Raw genomic sequence first — 12359 nt, 5'->3', positions numbered from 1 at the left:
TGCAGTACACGGGTCTCTCACTGTTGTGGCCTCTCCCGTAGCGGAGCACAGGCTCCGGACGCGCAGGCCCAGCGGCCATGGCTCACGGGCCCAGCCGCTCCGCGGCATGTGGGATCTTCCCAGACCGGGGCACGAACCCGTGTCCCCTGCATCGGCAGGCGGACTCTCAACCACTGCGCCACCAGGGAAGCCCTCCTCTTCTATTTTTTTATATCCGCTCTTATTCACTCTTAGGTACCTTCATTCACTCCTTATTACCTGCAGTATATTTAAGAAAAGTCTGTAGTGTCCTATAGTGTGTTTTACTTATTTAGTTGCTAATCCATTACTCACTTGGTTCTAGGAAGGGGTTAAAGTAGCGAACAAAGGCATATAAAATATAGCTATATACTGTGGGCTAATTCTTTCCTAGTTACGGTACACTGAGTTGTGCTTTGTTTTTTAACCAGTACCTATATGCCAAGTGTAAATGGTATAGTTTCTTTGGACACACAATTCATCGATAGACTGTTGTTACATAGCCCTCCTCCCCCAGCATCCTAAAGCACCTTGAACACTATGTTCTTTTCTCCCAAATGGCCAAATTGTTTTCTTTAGAAAGTTGAGGTGATGGTAATAACCACAATAAGCGTCAAATAAGAAACAAGGGCTACATAAATAAAAGACTTTTATTATTTAAAGAAGTCTTTTTATTATCAGGAGTCTAAGGCTCTTCATATCTAGGTTTATGTTTGAGGAAAAGTCAACTTCAAACGAAGAAAAATTTACACTTACCAGCAGAGTAGGAGTTACAAAAGTGAGGCAAGGATGTTCCATGCCGCCATAAGGGAAGGATGGCGGCAGGACCAATAGGTCATACTGCCCCCAAATATATGGGCCTCCCAGATCTTCTGCAATTTTAAGCATAGATTCAGTCTGGAAAATTAATGTATATATATTTGTATGTCTTACAAATTGCCATAATAAATTTCTTTAAATGTACATTGCTTTCTGTGAAGGCTATGAATTAATGATGCTTATTTTAAATGAAAATGATACCCCAAAATGCATCAACTGCAAACACCTAAAATAAGATATACTATTTGATTCTTTTACTACATTACTTAAAAGCACCGCATTTCATACTCAAAATCTTAAATCTACCACCTACCACAGTTGTTAAAAAGGGTAACTTTATGACGAACCTCAGAAAATTCGTAAGCAGACTTTTCCACCTGCTCTTTCTCAGACCACACTAATGTCCTTGGGCCAATCTGCCTGCAAAATGGAAAAGCTTAATAAAAATGAAATTCGAAGCAAATTACTCACCTGGTTCTAGGAACGATTTAAACTGTTGTACACGAATCCTTACAGAAGCAGTGTGACGTACTACGTGCATATGGGGAGGAGGTGAGGCTAAGCGGCTTCTCTGAGGTACAAACCTCCTGTTGTAAACGCGGCAATAAGTCTGCACGTCTATAAGGGGGTGCAGTCTGGGCCACATGAAAACTTGACGTGAAGCGCCCCCAAAGGTTAGCTTACTGGCTCTGGTAAGACCTTTAGGGATCTAGTTTCTTCCCTCAATCTTACAACTATAGAAACCCAGTCACGGCTCAGTAAGAGATTATTCCAGAAGGGGGTGGATGTAAACTCTGTTATGTACTTAAGGGTTGAACACTTTTAAATAAGAAAAAACAAACAGAGAGAGACGGAAATCCTGTCACATGCTGTAACATGGAAGAAACTTAAGGACATTATGCTAAGTGAAATAAGGCAGTTACAGAAGAACAAGTACTCTGCGATTCCACTTACGAGGTATATAAAGTAGTCAAACCCAGAGAGACAGAAAATAGAACAATGGTTACCAGGGACTGGAGGGAGGTGGAAAGGGGAGTTGCTGTTTAAAGGGTACAGAGTTTCAGTTTTCCAAGATGAAAAAGTTCTGGAAATCTGTTTCATAACAACATGAATATACTTAACACTAGTGACTACTGAACTGTACATTTAAAACTGGTTGAGACAGTAAATTTTGTGGGGTTTTTTTAACCACAATAAAAAAAAGAAACAAATAGAACTATATATGACTTATATAGGACTAGAACTCAAAAATATTTTTTTCATGTAAATTTCATCTTAAAACTGTTATGCAGTGCCAAACCCCAAACAATAAGTCTTTGCCTTGATATCCTGGCCCAGAGAGGCAGTGGATTCTAGGGCAGGGCCTCTCAGACTTCAGTGTGCATACAAACTATCTGGGGGGGTTGTTCAGATACAAATTATGATTCAGTAGGTCCGGGGTAGGACCCAAGGACTTTCATTTCTAACCAGCTCCCAGGTGATGCCAAAGCTATTGGTTTGTAGACCACAGTGAGTAGCAGTGGTAGCCAGTGCTAGCCAATATAAGTGAATGAATGCCACAAAGGTGAGCCACGTGTGTAATTATAAATTGTCCAGTAGCCACATTTTTTAAAGAAGGCAAAGTGCAGCAGATGAAATTAATTTTAATAATATATTTTGTTTAAACCAATATATCCAAAATAGTATCATTTTGACATGTAATCAGCATGAAAGATTATTAATGCAATATTTTGCATTCTTTTTTTTCATATGAAGTCTTTAGAAATCCGGTGTGTATTTTACACTTCCAACACATCTCAAGCCTCATGTGGTTAGTGGCTGCCACTCCAGAGAGCAGAGTTCTATGCCGCATGGGCTCTAAAGTCAGATGGTCTAGGACGGGTCCCGGCTCTGACATTTCCTAGCTCTGTGACTCTGAGCCAGTTATTTAAACTCACCGAACATCAGTTTCTTTATTGGTAAAATGAGAAAGAGTAATTGTATCCATTCCACAGAGTTGTGAGAATTAAAGGGCATAATGCCTTGGAGTTGGTACCTAATGAGACCTGATAACCGTCAGCTGCTGTGACAATTATTATAATTATCATTTGTGAGTGCCTCCTATAGGCCAGGACCATTACATATGTTAGGTCTGTTAATCCTCACAAAAATCCCTTGAAGCAAACATGATTATTTCCAGTTTTTAGGCGAAGAAGGTTAAACTCAGAGAGGTGAGTTGCCCAAGGATGTAGATAGTTAACTGCTACAGCTGGAACTGGTATCTATATCTATATCTATATCTATCTATCTATCTATCTACATATATATATATATTTTTTTTTTTTTTTTTTTTTTTTTTGCGGTACACGGGCCTCTCACTGTTGTGGCCTCTCCCATTGCGGAGCATAGGCTCCGGACGCGCAGGCTCAGCGGCCATGGCTCACGGGCCCAGCCGCTCCACGGCATGTGGGATCTTCCCGGACCGGGGCACAAACCCGTGTCCCCTGCATTGGCAGGCGGACTCTCAACCACTGCGCCACCAGGGAAGCCCTGGAATCTATATTTGCCTGATTTGTCCACTGTGTCCACATCCCTGGCAATTTAAAGAATGTGATTACTATAGCCATTCTTAATTTTCAGTTGTTTAGAAATAAGAACAAACAAGAAATTAAGAAAGAAGGGCACTCTAGCTGCTGGTAAAATTTTAACAAAATATCTTATATTTCTGTAATATTTATAGGTTTCCAAGTGCTTTAAAATAATTTATCTGATTTGTTGCACATAACCACCCAATGAAGTAGGAAAGGGGATATTATTATTTTAAGGATGAGGAAATGGAGGTTATGAGAAGTGACTTGTTCAAACTTAGATTCCAGATCTATAAAGGTAGGTAAGACCGTGCTCATTCTATAATACTTGGAAAGTCTAAGGGGTGAGTGGTAAAGGTTTTTTTAATTTAAAATTAATTTGTTGCTTACATTTCATGATTGGATTTGAATGTTTCCAGAGCTGTTGGCTTGATATCTTGAGAAATACAAAAATGATCTACCAATTAATCCTGACAGAGGTTCAAGACACCTAAGGTTTAATCTTTTCATAAACTTCAAAATGTGTTCAAAGGCTCACCTGCTTTCTAAAGCTCCAACAACCAAAGCAATCAAGTAGCAGGGGATCGGAACCTAAAGGTGGCAAAAAAAAACACCAAATGCTCGAATTAGTGTTTAAAAATATTACAGAATAAGACAGTTTGTATTCAGAAGTAAGTAAATTTCCTTTCAAATCTCCAGACATTAGTGTGGATTACTTTCCTTTTGTACTTCTCAAATGGTTCTCATTTTTGAGGGGGTCAAATAGTTCAAAACTGCGATATAAAGACATTTCAAAACGTCTATTTCCCTTTTATCCCATTAGCAAGGGAAGATTCTGAAATGTGAAAAACATGATTGCACATAGTATTACAAGGTACATTTAAAGCATTTCACAAAAATTAACATATAAAAAGGCAACTGTGCTTTTAAGTTTCTTGTCATTTTCTCTTGAATTAAAAAACTTTGTTTTAAATTCCTTCTTAAAACCACTCCTGGTATATTTGAGAGACATACAAAGCAATCCAGCAACGAGAGGGTGCTGAAGGTTTTGGAATCCCAGAAGCTGGGGTAGGGGCAAAATTGTCGACTCTGGCTTAGTTACCTGTTCTGCTAAGGAGGACGAAAGAAAACCATAATTCAAGAAGAGTCATGCACCCCAATGTTCACCACAGCTCTATTTACAATAGCCAGGACATGGAAGCAACCTAGATGTCCATCGACAGATGAATGGATAAAGAAGATGTGGCACATATATACAATGGAATATTACTCAGCCATAAAAAGGAACGAAATTAAGTTATTTGTAGTGAGGTGGATGGACCTAGAGTCTGTCATACAGAGTAAAGTAAGTCAGAAAGGGAAAAACAAATACGGTGTGCTAACACATATATGTGGAATCTAAAAAAAAAAAAAAGAAGGGTAAGCTGGGACGAAGTGAGAGAGTAGCACTGACATATAAACACTACCAAATGTCAAATAGATAGTGGGAAGCAGCTACATCGCACAGGGAGATCAGCTCGATGCTTTGTGACGACCTAGAGGGGTGGAATATGGAGGGTGTGAGGAATGCTCAAGAGGGAGGTGATATAGGGATATATGTATACATATAGCTGATTCACTTTGTTGTACAGTAGAAACTAACACACCATTGTAAAGCAATTACACTCCAATAAAAATATATAAAAAAATAAAAAGCATCAGTAAACACACACACACACACACAATTCATTACAGGTCAAAGATACAAGTCAAACTACCAGCTACTTAGGAATTTTAACTTAAAAGTACTGTAACAGAGTGCTCTCTGGTCTAGGACAGCTCTTCCATCTGTAAACAATACACCACCACACGCCCGAGCTCTGGTACCAGGGCAGGTCAAAGTGTAACTTAGAAACAGGAAACCTGCTACTGACTGGGATGTAGGGAAATGGGACCAGGCACGCCCCCTGCCATGCCTATCCAGCACCCTCCTACTTCAGTACAACACTGCGAGCAGAACCGAATATTTTAAAAGCGCAAAAGAAAAAGAAATGAAGAAAACAAAAAGCAGGAGCTGCTTTCTAAATTCTGAAATATTTCAAAAGCCATTTTGCTCTCTGGATGGGTAAGAGCTATTTGTAGTTCACCACCAACTAAAACAAAATCTAGACCCTAAGATCTTACTTTTTGGCTGAATCTGTATATCTTCCTGCTCGCGTCTTCTGGGTCAGGTGCTTCTCCATCACGAATGGCACTCATGAGTGCAACCAGTTCTTTAGGGACAGACACCTAATTGAGAAGGAAAAGATATAAATAAAGATATAAATGAAAAGTTCTATGTAAAATAACCTTTCCCCCGCTTTTTGACTATCGACACAGTAGACTATGAACCCAATACATTCCTCTGTATCACTTTTATAAATAGAATTGGCAATATGTGAAACCGGCTTCTTTAAAAATGATGGTGACATATCTACCTATCCATTCATCCATCCATATTAAGAGCATTTGGTAGAAACTAGGTTAAAATCCCAGCTCTGCACTTACTAACTTCATGCACTTGGGCAAATAACTTCCCCGAGCCTCAGTTTCCCCCATCAAATGAGGGTAATACTTCATAGGACTGTTGCAAGGAATAAATAATATAAATGAAGAGCTCAGCACCATGCCTGGCAATGGTAGCCACCGGCCCTGCTCCCCTCCACACCCTCAGAAGAGATTCAAAAGGATGCTATACTCACTTTAGATCGGAGAATACAATTCTGAAAAATTTAGTATTTAAAACATAAACTTGGAGTTACAAATTCTACTTTTTAAGGGTCATGAGTGTGAGAAACTTTTAAACTTATTGCTGAGAAATGTGAAATAATTTTCTCTGGACGTTTGTATGGAAAAGGTCCTTACGGGACAAACTGTATGGTCACTTAAGTGTGTACCGTATCTCCATGATTCTCCAAGTCTTACTTCTAATGAATGCCAGAATAAAGGACCATCACCTGAATATTAATGATCTAGCAAACATCCATTCCAACAGTGCTAGGCTTTCATGTTCTTCTTGCATGGCCCAGTCCTCAAAGCTATTACTGAGGCAGGCACAGAATCAGGACCTCCAGAATCAGTGCTGCAACAACCATAGATCCTAGAGCTAAAAACTATTCAGGAAGTACCTTGGTTCTGCTTCCTCCCTTCATTTAGGCAGTGATAGGTTATACAGATGAGACAACTGAGGTTGTGAGGTCATAAGACTTGCCCAAGGTCATGCAGTTATTAAGTGGTGGAGAAGAGTCCAGCGATTCTTTTTAAAAAAAAATTTTTTTTAACATCTTTATTGGCGTATAATTGCTTTACAATGGTGTGTTAGTTTCTGCTCTATAACAAAGTGAATCAGCTATACATATACATATATCCCCATATCCCCTCCCTCTTGCGTCTCCCTCCCACCCTCCCTATCCCACCCCTCTAGGTGGTCACAAAGCACCAGAGTCCAGGGATTCTTGGCCTCCAAGTAAAGTTTTCTGCAGCACTATGCTAGGGGTGGTTTGGTTGTGGAACGATATGGGAATCAAGAAGGCCCCATAAATACAGGTTGGTCCTCAATTCTATTTGCCTGGTCTAAGTTAGTCTAGCCTCTGGGATAGTATTTATTTATTAATTATAGTCTACCTTTTCCTAAAAGGATTAGCAGTACCTACAACAAGAATAAGTTGGAAATGTATACAGATAAGTCTGCAATATATGCCCATTAGGATACCTAGATAGATATTTACAAGGCTGTAAAGTACATTTATAGAAACTTTAATCCTACAAATGTCAATTTTTTTAAGTTAAAAAGAGCTGCTCCCAAATTCTTGTTTTTAGGTCCAGAATTCTAAATTCCTTTTAAAATCAGAATGATTTATTTTATTTCATTTCATTTTTTGGCTGTTCCATACACCATGTGGGATCTCAGTTCCTCGACCAGGGATCAAACCTGCACCCCCGGCTGCGGAGTCCTAACCATTGGACCGCCAGGGAAGTCCCTGACACCTCTTTTTTTTATACTTATGTTTGCAACTGCCTTTAAAACAGAGATTCAAAATGGGATCCATAGCCTTTTTCTAACATATTTCAGGTAGGTAGAATTTAATTAAAGTATTTCTAGCTATAAAAATTCAATTCTGGGCTTCCCTGGTGGTGCAGTGGTTGAGAGTCCGCCTGCCGATGCAGGGGACACGGGTTCGTGCCCCAGTCTGGGAAGATCCCACATGCCGCGGAGCGGCTGGGCCTGTGAGCCATGGCTGCTGAGCCTGCACATCCGAAGCCTGTGTTCCGCACGGGAGAGGCCACAACAGTGAGAGGCCCGCGTACCGCAAAAAAAAAAATTCAATTCTTATCTCTGCTCATCATTTATACCACATTTACTTATATGGATCATTTTGGAAAGATATCCCGTGTTCATGGATTGGAAGAATTAATATTGTTAAAATGTCCATACTACCCAAAGAAATCCACAGATTTAATGTAATCCCTATTAAAATAATTGTATGGATCATTTAATTCAGTGAATAATTTCAGTGATGTTTACCTCTGAACTGTAGGTTAATTTCACAGAAGGAGTGTCCTGGCAGGGAAGAACTGCTCTACAATGGATTGCCTGGGAGAGGGAGGAAAAAAAAAGAAACAGCTATTTCCCTGTCTCATAAATCAAGTCATTAAGAAATCATTACAATTGCAGCATTGTTCTTAGACACATTCTTTTTAAAGATCAAAATGTCTCACATTTCTTCAGCTCTTTTAAAGTAGCAAAAGTAGATCTGTGGATTAAGAAAATCTGGTTTTCCCTTTTAATGTAACGGTCAACCTTCACATTTCAGCTGACGCATGAAGCAATGTTAGGCAGTGATTCCTGAGTAATAGTAGTGCCCAGTGAGAAGCTGTTAGGAACCCTGACAAAAAAGAGCTCTTTGGTGAAGTAAACTTGAGAACCATGGCATATTGCATGCCTGGGAGAGTCACTAGGAACATTAGCCTCCTGAAGGCTCTGAAAAGACCGATAATAAAGAAACCTGTTCGAATTCTCATACTTATTTCAACACAAAACCCATTTTCCTCTGGTTAATTATTAACGTCTAATGGGGTGCCAGTGTTCTAAGGAACTCTGCTTGGGAAATGTGGTTAGAGTCTTGACATTTTGATCTTGCAGCAAACTTTGAAAGTAAACACTAGGAAGACAAGGAAGGAGAAAGAAAAGTCTCTTTCAATACCATCTAGACATATTCATTCACATAATATGTAGAGTGTTTCTTTGCTTCCGTATCAATCTGTCATAAAGATCAGTTCCATTAAGAATGACCAGAGTACCTATGATTTTATACCCTGGCCTGTTTACAGATAAGTCTGCATCTATTGCTGGTGAGCAAAGGAATACCAGCCTCACTGAGATGGTCTACTGAGCTTAAAGGAACACTGATACTAACATTTCTCTCTGAAGTTGTTATAAATCCCAGACCTACTTCATGCCTCTGCAAACTTCCTTCTATCCTCAAACTCCAGCCCTTTTCACTTCAAATCTAATAGATTCTCCATAGATAGGAAATCCCAAGTGACCTCTAGATGGATTAAGTAGAACTAGAAGAACCACCTGGTTCTCTCTCCCAAAATAAGTTTCCAAGACCATATGCCTTTAGGGTTCCTTAAAGGTCCCTGGTTATGTGGCTCAGCAATGCCAGGGGTGGGGTTTATACATATTTCACTCGATAAGACCAAACCCAGAAAAATATGCATAGAGAACGGCCGTATGCAAACTCATCACACAAAATCATGTCTACCCGCTTCCTATCAATTATAGTAACTTCTTCATTTAACTGAAATCTCTTTTCTCTGTTTCAAAAACTGTGTCCAACAAGAAATGGAATAGTATGTTCAAAATTCACATTCTTCTGACTCACAAATCTTGCATTTCTTGCCAACGGACATTCCATATGAATTACTGATGAAAATCAGATAAGAGACAGAGACTACATAATTGGTACATTCTTGCCTAGAACATGATATCTCTTCCAGATTAGTGAACTATGAGTTTCTTAGAAAAAAAAAATTTCAATTGGCAATATAAAGTAAACACGTCTATACAGGTGTCAACATTGCTTCCTTTTTGATAGACTTGTTTTCAAATGTAAGCCTACCATAGTATCTATCACAGAGGAATATTAAAAGGATTAAATATGTGAAGTACCTTACACAGTGCTTGGAAATACAGTCAACGTTTAATGAAGCAAGTTCCTTTAATTGTAAACTATTTGATTATTAAAAGAATTAGTCTTTTTTTTCAGAAGAAAGTTTGATACTTATTATCCTTGTGACAGATTGTCTCTATGTGGTTCTTTATTCTTAGTTGTTAAACAGAAAACAGATGTAGTCTAAATCGTATCATATTTTAAAGGTACATTCAATATATTTACATAATATGTACACTTGTAAATGTATAAGAAAAATCTGGAAAGGCTACACGCCAACTCAATGGTTACCTCTGGGCAATGGTGTCTGGAGAGGAATGGGAAATCTGATCTTTCCCTTTCCCCTTCTTTATTGTTAGCAATTTTCATAACCAGTACCTACTTTGTTTAACAGTGTTTTCCTTTCATTTTATGACCATTTATTGAGTTCTCACTCTATGCCAAGTTCTATGCTAGGTGCTGAGGATGTGAATATAAATATGACCTAGATGGTCCAATCTAGGTAGGCATGTTTTCAAATTTGAAGGAAGTTTCTTTTTAAAAGTAATATATGAATGTGTCAATAATGACAGGTATAAATGAAAATATATGTAGTTTTAATAATATAAGATAAAATAAAGTACTATCTTAGGTAAGACCCATGTATCCATAAGACCACTGTCTACTTTGCTTCATTCAACTGCATGAACTGGGGATAATAAATCATTCCAAGTCCTTTTTACCTGGCACTGACTAAAGAGATAGGGGTGCTCCTTCCCAGAAGTTTGTTCAGGAGTGAGCCACTGAAGAGCAGAAGATTTTGGAGATGTCTCAAAAGAAATTTCTATAACAATTTCTTGATTTCTGTATGAAAGGAACAAATACATTAGTAGAGTACAATTCAATCTAACTAAAATTTGAATTCATAGTACATAAATAACACAAATAATATAAATAATATTTTATGAGGTCTCATCACTGATTGAGAGTAAGTTTTAGGAATGTTTGCCTCACATATTCCTACCTGAATGCCAGCCTGTGGGTTCTTTTCTCTACATGGTAACTACTTATGAAGATGTAACAGGAACGAATATTAGTTGAATACCCCAACTTTTTTTCTGTGATATCATGTAATCTTTTATAGTGGTGGGAAGGTAGAAGGAATAATTTTGGAACTTCAACTACCACCGTGGTGGGTGCCAGAGCATAACATAGGGCAGTGCTAGTCTGAAAACTGTTACTGGACAAGTTAAGTCAAGAACTTGAGAATAAATTCTTATGTCTGTTGAACCTATAATAAGATGTATGTGTTTGTATTTAATCTCTTCTTCCTAGGAATTCATTCTTATTGCATTTCACAGAAGTATCAGCCTGTGGCGGACTGGAACTAACAAAAACTGGTCCTCCACCCCAGATAGATTGGGCAGCACTGTTAATGAGGAAACAGCAAGAGCCCTGGAGACCAGTGGCTGTGCCTGTGCTTGAATCTACCACTAACTGGTGCCGTGAATTTAGACAAATTATTTGACCTCCCTATGCGGTAGTTGCTTCATCTGTACAATATGGTTAATGATAGAGCTCACAAATTATGTGTGAGAGTTTCCTTTCTTCTTCTTAAATGGGAAGAGAATGCATGAAAACACTGACCGCTGAAAGATGGGGTAGATTGACCTTGTTCTAGGCCAATGGTTTCCCACCCTTTTTTCCCTCCCCAGTATATCTTGGAGTGGGATATACTCCCAATATGACAGCTCTGGCTACCACTTTCTTAAATAAGTTACCTTCTCTCTCTGAGGTTCCCTTTCCCCGTCTATAAAATGCAGATCATACCACAAAGGGTTACTATAAGGATTAGATGAAAGAATACATTTCCAGCACTTTTTAAGTACATAGAAATGGTTCTATGTTTGCCACTGTTGTTATTCCACTAATAAAAGTGGCTGGCCTTTGGGAGAAGGTGAAAAGTGTGCAGCTTGTAGAGCTTCCCGGGTGATCCTGAAATGCCTCCTTAAGTGGCATGCTCCCACCATCACTCTAGGTATTACTAAAATGATGAGTAAAGAAGTTAACAGTTATCAAAAGTCCTATTCTGGAGTATCTTATACGATGAATTTCTTTAATAGCTTAAGAACATAATTTTCACTATAAGCTTCAATCGGAACAGTAGATTGGTAGGAGTGGTGTATCAGTTACTACATACACACAAACTGAAAATAGGAAATGAAAAAAAATCTAAATTAAATAAAAATACGTATCCCCCTTATTTAGCTATAAAAGAGAAAGATGAGAACATTCGTACTTGCACAGAGCAATAGGGAGAGAGATTTCCATTGGTGATCCTTTGTAACTTTGTCTTTCTCCAAGAGCATATTTGACTTCTTGTCCATTGATGACCACTTTTTCTATTGTAAGGTCCTTTGTATCCAGAATCTAGAATTAAATTAATATTTTTATATGATAAGAATATAGTTTTAGGCACCAGAGAAAACTAATATAGCATATAGGCTAACTACAATGACTACAGAGTAGAACTAGTTTGCTTAGGGAGAGTAAGATAGTGAAAGACAGGAATTAAAGGAGTTGAAAGTTAGCATAGGTCCCAATTCATGGGACTTTAAACTTCCCTAAATTTTTGGGAGGCTCTAAGATTTGCATATATATCGTTAGGTAATTCTGGGACACTCACACATTTCCAGCTTTAAGTAAAAGTCAGATTTAAATTAAAACGCCTTTGCTTCTGTCTCCTAAAACTTAACTTCTCTACTAGGAAAAAATCCATCTA

At 38.4% G+C, this 12359-nt stretch overlaps 1 protein-coding gene across 1 annotated transcript in view; it reads right to left on the bottom strand.

Moving 5' to 3' along the window:
* LTA4H (leukotriene A4 hydrolase) overlaps positions 1 to 12359 on the bottom strand; it is a 28946-nt gene that overhangs the window by 12247 nt on the left and 4340 nt on the right. Inside the window, exons 2-8 of the mRNA XM_024754374.1 lie at positions 11877 to 12007; positions 10321 to 10441; positions 7948 to 8016; positions 5568 to 5672; positions 3943 to 3995; positions 1185 to 1257; positions 775 to 915 (exon numbers count right to left, since the gene is read on the bottom strand). Coding sequence (XP_024610142.1) covers positions 775 to 915; positions 1185 to 1257; positions 3943 to 3995; positions 5568 to 5672; positions 7948 to 8016; positions 10321 to 10441; positions 11877 to 12007 — 693 coding nt within the window. The remainder of the gene's footprint in view (positions 1 to 774; positions 916 to 1184; positions 1258 to 3942; positions 3996 to 5567; positions 5673 to 7947; positions 8017 to 10320; positions 10442 to 11876; positions 12008 to 12359) is intronic.

This window comes from Neophocaena asiaeorientalis, unplaced genomic scaffold (genome assembly GCF_003031525.2).
Source record: "Neophocaena asiaeorientalis asiaeorientalis breed wild unplaced genomic scaffold, Neophocaena_asiaeorientalis_V1.1 scaffold92, whole genome shotgun sequence".
Taxonomy (NCBI): Eukaryota; Metazoa; Chordata; class Mammalia; order Artiodactyla; family Phocoenidae; genus Neophocaena; species Neophocaena asiaeorientalis.
The sequence above is the reverse complement of the archived record's forward strand: the minus strand, read 5'-3'. Positions and strand labels throughout refer to the sequence as shown.